We start from the raw sequence: 7,683 nt of genomic DNA on the forward strand, positions 1-7,683 counted from the left end.
GACGTTGTTTCGGCTTATTGTGTTCACCACTATTGTTTCCCCTCTACTGATCATCTACACCTTCGGGATGTACATCTCCACCGCGATCTCGCTGTATCATATCACACGGTGCGACCTGGGTGTGAGCAGTGGCACCAACCTGCAGAAGCCGGCGCTGCACGTCCTCTACCTGCTGGCTCTCGTCCAGGGCGTGCTCTACTTCTATAGGATGACCTTCATTTCCACGGGACGGAGGATGGAGTGGAAAGTGACCAAAAGGTACAGGATCGACAACCATTTTTGGAGTTGGATTTCCCCGATTTTCCAGTACGCGGAGGAAACCAGGGCCGGATGTAGGAATGACCCGTCGTTCGCCAAAGGAAGGAACCTGGTCACATACGCTGTCGGCCTCATAGAGTCTGCACCAGCTGACACGGAAAGATTGCTCGGCGGATTAACTATAACTATAATGGAATTCCTCCTCGATCTACAGCATTCTTTGACGAATAATACTCGCATTGAAAACATTGTTATAAAACCAGCCCCGTGGTTATCCTGCAGCAGTTAAATGGTAATGTTGTTAGTGTTCTCAAAGAGATGCTTCTAAATTCTGAAGAGAATGAGAGAGCAGAATAAGTGCAGCAGAAATCCTATCTCACCTCCTATGTAACCGCTACACAAGGGATGATGAATACCTCGCAGAAGAACTGAAGATAGCTATCATGGATGTGATGCCAGAGGTAAATAATCCTTGTCGCACAGTAATGAACCTTTGACAACAGGGCGATCTTAATTCCTCTTTCTTTTCCAACCATTAACTGTAAGTCGAAATGAAATTGTGTATAACTGTATATTAATTGTTCTTTCAGGTGCTCAAAGAAATGCTTCAGTGCGGAGCAACAGGGAGAGAGATACAAACGGGAGCAGAAGCAGATCATAAAGGCAGCTTTTCCCCACCAGGAACCGTCGACGTTGAAGTCCAAGACGATGGCACTCACCAGAACACCTTCACTTCATCTCATCAGAGAAACAGTGGGCAAAATGTGGACACCGATCTACTAGCTGCCTTGTTATCTCTTACCGCGACAATATTTGAGGTCAGTCAAGTTCAAGATTTGGTCCAACTAGTTGATGCAGTCACCCCTGTAGATGCCGCATTTAACTTTGCTGGGAAGCTCGCGGAGATGGTACAAAGAAACATCGTAGAAAGATCGGATTTGCGCCGGGTTGACTGGCTAAGAATTTTGAAGCCAACCACTAAGATGGCCATATAAATGATGAGACACAGAGACAGCAGCCTCGCAAATGACGACGATAAAGACATGGAGAGCTTGATAAATTGTTTGGGCGGATATTCCATCGGCATGGACAAGTTAGACTGCTCCATCAGCTTAGCTGACTGCGACCATGGCGCAAAGCCACAGTTCAAGCCATTCTCTTCCCTTGTCAAAGAAGCCCAGGAACTTTGGGACAAAAAGAAGGGGCAGGCTAGCTAGCTCTGTCGAGGGAAACCAGATCGCGTAGATCTTGTCAATTCATATGTAGTTCTGTCCGCAGAATACACCATTTGAAAAACTGTAACTCACGTTCGATCTGTTTATTTTGCCATGGCAACGGGGATCGATCACCGGAGCCAGTCTATCACTCTCTTTGTGCCATTTCGCAGGATGTATGATACCTCCGGAGTTAAATTCCTGTGATGAGATGAAAATAAATCAGTTCGTGTAAATTCTTTTGTATATCAAACTTTTTCTCTTTATTTTTAGAGAACGACGGCAAGAGATCTGCCGGAATTTAATTAGAAAGGAAGAAAAAACCAGTACAAAGTACAAACCAGTTCAGTCCAGAAAATTAAAAAGAAAGCGGAACAACAGTACACGGCACTAAACAAAAGAAACTACGGAGGTCTAAAAGCCGAGCTACGGAGATCAAGATCCTGTTTTACTATATATGCCACTGCTTCCTCTGAGATTAAAATGTTGTTGAAAACTCTCCTGTTTCTTTCTAACCAAACATTCCACCAAGTGGTAAGAAGAGTTCCTCTCATCGCCTTCTTTTGCTCCTTCGGTCCTACGCAATCGATTTGGGCCCACCAATCAGAGGTTCCGACAGAGAGGCCAACATTGTTTGTAGGTAAATGCTGATAGGAAGTAACTAGAGACCAAACTTCTTTGAAGAAAGGGTATTCGCTAAACAGATGATTAGTGTCTTCAAAGGCGCTTGTGCATTAACTACAAATCCAAACTTTTTCTCTTCCTGTTGTGACTTTGTGAGCATCGTGGCGCGACGCCAATTAGTGAGCTACTACTCCTGCTGTTTTTTAAATGTATATATGACGCCGTTAAGTTTTTTGAGATTCATTTTACCATTCATCTTATTAAAAAATTATATAATTATTACTACCTCTATTTTTTAATGTATGACACCGTTAACCTTTTGTCCAACGTTTGACCATTCATCTTATTTAAAAAATATATAATTATCATTTATTTTATTGTGACTTGATTCATAATTAAATGTTCTTTAAGCATGATATGAATGCACAAAAAATTTAAATAAAACAAATGGTCAACGTCTGTTAAAAAGTCAACGGCGTCATACATTAAAATACGGAGGGAATAGTTATTTTATTTTGACTTGATTTATCATCAAATGTTCTTTAAACATAATTTAAATATTTTTATAGTTGTATAAAAATTTTGAATAAAATAAATGATCAAATGTTGATAAGAAGTCAATGAGGTGATACACAGAAGGACGGAGAAGCACTTAACAAACATTTCATTCATGACATGTTGACGGTGTCATACACTTAAAAAAAAGAGGTCGTGACGTCGGGTGGCAGAGAGCCCACCTGCGGAACGGACTGGGCCTTGGCCTTTGAGACAGATCGCCAAGAAGAGGCCGTGGCCGAAAGCTAGAGAATGCTTTGTCAGCCCAGCCCACTAACGCTGTCACATAAAGCAAGCTTGCATCATCATCATCCGTCTCGCTATACAGGAATCTACTCCACGCAGATGCGCTAACTTCACTGTTAGCGCACACTTGTGTGATCCGTCTGGCCAGTTTCTGGCATGCGGGAGCAGGAAATATGATGATAGAGTTATAACAATTTCTTAATTGTAATATTTCTTCACTCTATCTTTTTTCTTGGGGGAATACGCAAAGTGCGTATATATATTTGTATTAAGATCAGGAAGTTGGTTGTTTCGCACCACTATAACAAAATATGTACATTAGTAAATAGGAAAATGATGGCACTGGAGGTTGATCTCTCCTAATCTTTGGGTAACGGCCGAGTCCGTTCATTAGATGGACACTCATGGGTGCAGATCCCTGGAGTTGTTCCAAATCCACCCGGTGGTTTTCAGGTGATCCAAGCCATTGTTTGACTTCAACACATTAGATTAAGCAAGTTACTTACTTCTCCCTATCTGTACGAGTGCATATCATATTCTAATTAGTTACTTCTCATCCAGCATTATGTACCGCCCGATACTAGTACCTCTAGATACCAAATTAAAATAAATCTAGCCGTTCAATTCATTGAGGGTACGATGGAGACTGAAGTCAGGTTGACTTGAACGCATCTCTCCTACTCCCCTTCACCCCTTGCGATTGTCCGTCGTCCTCATCCGTCAAATCCATAGGGAGCGGGTTGCGGCGATTGAGCGTGTCATCAGGGTGCCACTCGCCGACGTGGTGAGGGAGAACACGCTCGTGCACCTCACACCGGTAGTGGCCACATGTCGTCCCGCTCTTCGCCGTCACGCACGCGGCCACCCCGCTGCGGATGTCGAGGGTCTTCGTCCCATCCGTGCCCCTTCGACGGCGAGGACACCATGCCATCCCCGTCGCTCTCCTTCATGCCGGCCTCGTCAGAGCTTATCATGCTATCCTCGTTGCACGGGGTCGCCTGCTGCTTCTCCCCCTCCAACGACGCGTACGTCATGTGCAACCCGGCCATGGCGTCGCAAAAGGCCGTCACGTCCCCGTCGTGCAGGTCCTGGCTGCACCAGCGATCATTGTCCTCTTCGGCGCCTATTGCTTTCTCGTTGTCGAGGCAGTTCATGATGTCGTCCTCGACTTGTTGCTAGCGGCGTCCTCCGTGCTCCACTTCTTTTGATTCCTGTACTTGTGGATGAACCACGTGACGCCGAGCAACCGGATGACACTGGCGACGGTGACAATGGAGGCCGTGACGCTCCCGACAAGACCGCGGCTGCTGGTCGAGCATGAACCGCCAGTGCACAGCCCCGCCGGCGAACAGAGGAGGCAGGAGTTCACATCCGGATCCGGGACACTCATCCATCCAAACAGCGTTAGAGCATGGCTAATGATTTCGCCGGCAGTCGGCTGTAACGAGCGCCAGATCACCACGCGGTGGTGACAGACCCGCTAGTATTTAATGCACAGAAACGAGCCTAAGCCAATAGCAGCGGCCGTAGCGCGTATCCGCCGGCCTCAAGCAGGCGCGTCGCGAGTCGCCCGTCCAGTTCTCTCTCTTCGTTTCTCCCTCCTCCACGTAGACATCAGTTTGCTTACAGCCTGTTCTAATACTTGCTCTTAGTCATCCATCCAAACAGCCTTACTCATCCATGCCACGCAAAATTACATTATTACCCTTTCACCTCTCTTCACTAAGTGGTACCAAATCAGGGGCTTCACTAAGTGCTGGACGGTAAAAATTCTTTAATTTTATACTCTCTCCATTCCAAAATATAAGGCATAACCACTCTAACCCAAAGACTAAGAAAATAATTATTATCATCTTATAGTTTGGATCATCCTAATAAATACAATGCATGCATCAAATAGAATTAGAGAACATAAGAGTGGAGGATTTTAAAAAGTAATAATTTAATGGAGAAGGGGTCATAGTGAATTGCCTGCATGCATGCATGCCTTATATTATGGAACATCTATACAAAGTGGTTATGTCTTATATTATAGAATGGAGGGAGTAGTCGAAATTTAAGAATTCTGGTATCTGTTACAATTTTTATACTTTGATAAGAAGGTTGATAGACGAAACATGAAACATTTCTTTATTGAGGTTTGAAATAAATCGATTGGGAAAAGGCAATTTTTGACGGCTACTGCATATACATGCACAGCTGCTACCTGCTGCTTGTCTGGGCCCACATGGGAAGAAGCCAAGCTCAGCGATTAGTGGATGTGGCCGTAAAAATAAGCACTTCCAAACTGTCGCACTGTGCGGCAAGGCGACATCACTAAAACCCAGTGGCACTCGCCGCCGTCGTCACTTCGTCCATCCGCCGCTGCAGCCTCGCCGTCTTCTCCTCGGAGAGCGTCCTGGCCATCCTGACGAGCGCGTCGGCGTTGCTCCCCTCGTCGGGCACCTTCTCGTACCTCCCGGTCTCCACGTTGACCCTCGTCACCTGCTGCTCCAGCATGCGCTCGCCGACGCCGACGAGGTTCCTCATGTTCCCCGGCGTGGCCTCGTCCAGCGCCGCCGCGGTGCTTCTGAGCGAGTCCTCCTGGTCCTCCTGGATGCGGAGGTAGTTCCCCTCGCTGTGGAACAGCTGGAACTTGACGCCGACGTGGATGTCGACCATGTCGGAGCTCCCCGCCATGAAGATGTCGATGATGGGTGCCATCCCCCTGTGCCGCAGCCACCCGAGCGCCCCCCACCGGGAGCACTTCTCCGCCGTGTACAGCCCCTCGTCGGAGGTCATTCCGGTGCCGATGGACAGCACGAGGAACCGGCCGCACTCCTTCTCCGGCGGCTTCGTCAGGAGCAGCGGCGCCTTCTCCTCCGCTATCATCTCCTCCGTGATCATCGTCATGGCTACCATCGTCTGCAGCACAAACACGAAGCAAACGTTGCAAACACATCTCTGGTCGAATCCGACGAATCGTCTATGGATTATTAGAAAATCTCTGATGGAGTGAGACTGATACAGGATTGTTGGCGGCGACGCCGCCGTCGATGAGGTTGTACTCGCGCGTTTCGCCGCTGGCGGCGTCGTGTGTCTCGAAGTAGTGCGCGGGGAGGTACGTCGGCGCCGCCGACGTGCCGATGCAGACGTCGGAGAGCCGCGCGTTCTTCAGAGTCGAGTTCTTCGCCTGCACAGACACAGGCACCAAGAATTTAACCACATCTCTCTTCATGAGAACATCAATGGCGCTCGCGCGCGCGGCGCGCACGTACGTACGTCGTATGTGGAGAAGATGACGGGCTGGAGCAGCCGGACGTCGAAGGTGGGGATGACGACATTGGTGAGCGTGTCGCGCACCGTCGTTTTGCCGAGCACCTCCTGGACCATGTCGCGGAGGTACCTGCCGTCGTACTTGGGCCCCCACACCGCGGCGACGGTGGAGGCGAGCTTGCTCCACCTCTGGGGGAAGATGCGTGGGCCGTGCTCCTGGTAGAACGGGCAAATCTCACCGGCGGCGAACATCGGCCGCCGCCGTCCGTCTCCGTCCTCTTTGGGCGTGGCGAGCATCGCGGTGATCAGCCCGCCGGTGCTCGTGCCGGCGATGTAGTCGAAGTAGTCGGCCAGCCTCGCATCTGGCCCGTCAAGCCGCTGGAGCTCGGTCTCCAAGAACTCGAGCACCTTCCCCGGGATGATGCCCCGGATGCCGCCGCCATCGATGGTCAGCACCGTCACCCTCTCGCCGGCGACACTGCCGGCGGCGGCGCTGCCGCTATGGTAGAGACGGTGGCACCATGGCCGGAGGAGACGTGCAGAGGTGAATCGAAGCATCCTTGCTAAGTTGCTAGCTAGGAGATGGATTCGATCGACCAAGCGAGAGTGTGTCTTCAGTTAATAAAGCAGGAAGGAGATGAGCAGAATTTATTCAGTTCGGACGAGCAAAATCAAATTAAGATTGACTGACCGAACCGACGACGAAGAGTATTTCATAAATCATCGTCCACTACTTGATTGAATCAGTAATTTTTATCGAGAAGATGGGAGCGCGTGCAGGTGCAGTTCCGCACGTACGCCAGATCCATTTTTTTTAAAGGAATCTTAATGGACGTAGCTGCCTGCATGCTTCCATATACGCCATGGATTTGAATGCATGATGGTAACAACTAACAATATGGTTAGTAGTAATACATGGCTAATTAAAATTAACAAGGTGACCTTTACAGCTTTACATGCATGATGCTCATCAAAGTTGAGAATAAATAAGCACCTGTACTCATAGCTTTACACTACTCAATACTCATCATCCTTGCTTTTCGCGGTGACAAGGCGCTATGGATCGGTATTTTCTAAAGAAAGGACGAGATGGTGGTTGTGTTGATTTTTAGTTTTCGAGTGATCGAAGTGATCATATTGGAAATGATCATACAAAAATAACGCACCTTCACTTCGTCTCTGAAATGAGATTAAGCGGCTGTTTGTGAAAATCGGTTTTGACCGTTTTCAAAAGGGGTTGCTATATAACGGAATACCGTTTTCGAACGGGATGATACTGGTTAGGTATCAGGTCCGATATCGGGTGATACATATCAGGTATCAGGCGATTCTACCACGTTTTTAGGTGATACTCGCGACGTACCTGGTGATACCTATCAGGTATCATGCGATTCTCGCCACATATAAGGTGATACTTGCGAGGTATCGGGTGATACCTATCAGGTATCACGCGATACCTATTAGGTGATACTTGTGATGTATCAGGTGATACCTATCAGGAATCACGCAATACCTACTAGTTATCACGTGA

At 48.1% G+C, this 7,683-nt stretch overlaps 1 protein-coding gene across 1 annotated transcript; it reads right to left on the reverse strand.

The window, feature by feature from the left end:
• Positions 1 to 5,042: 5,042 nt before the first annotated feature.
• LOC127757969 (patatin-like protein 1) lies at positions 5,043 to 6,710 on the reverse strand. The gene is made up of 3 exons (XM_052283561.1): positions 6,159 to 6,710; positions 5,905 to 6,069; positions 5,043 to 5,801 (listed from the first exon to the last, which is right to left on the reverse strand). The coding sequence occupies exons 1-3, from the start codon at positions 6,708 to 6,710 to the stop codon at positions 5,214 to 5,216; spliced, it is 1,305 nt and encodes a 434-aa protein (XP_052139521.1). The 3' UTR covers positions 5,043 to 5,213.
• Positions 6,711 to 7,683: the final 973 nt, after the last annotated feature.

The sequence above is a fragment of the Oryza glaberrima genome, chromosome 12 (genome assembly GCF_000147395.1).
Source record: "Oryza glaberrima chromosome 12, OglaRS2, whole genome shotgun sequence".
NCBI lineage: Eukaryota > Viridiplantae > Streptophyta > Magnoliopsida > Poales > Poaceae > Oryza > Oryza glaberrima.

Bases quoted from the DNA above. Each gene is read 5' to 3' on its own strand.
- LOC127757969 (XM_052283561.1), bottom strand. From the start codon at position 6,710: ATGCTTCGATTCACCTCTGCACGTCTCCTCCGGCCATGGTGCCACCGT. The intron at 6,070-6,158 runs GTACGTACGTGC...GTGTCTGTGCAG, and splicing joins TCATCTTCTCCACATACGAC to GCGAAGAACTCGACTCTGAA. The intron at 5,802-5,904 runs GTATCAGTCTCA...TTTGTGCTGCAG, and splicing joins GCGTCGCCGCCAACAATCCT to ACGATGGTAGCCATGACGAT.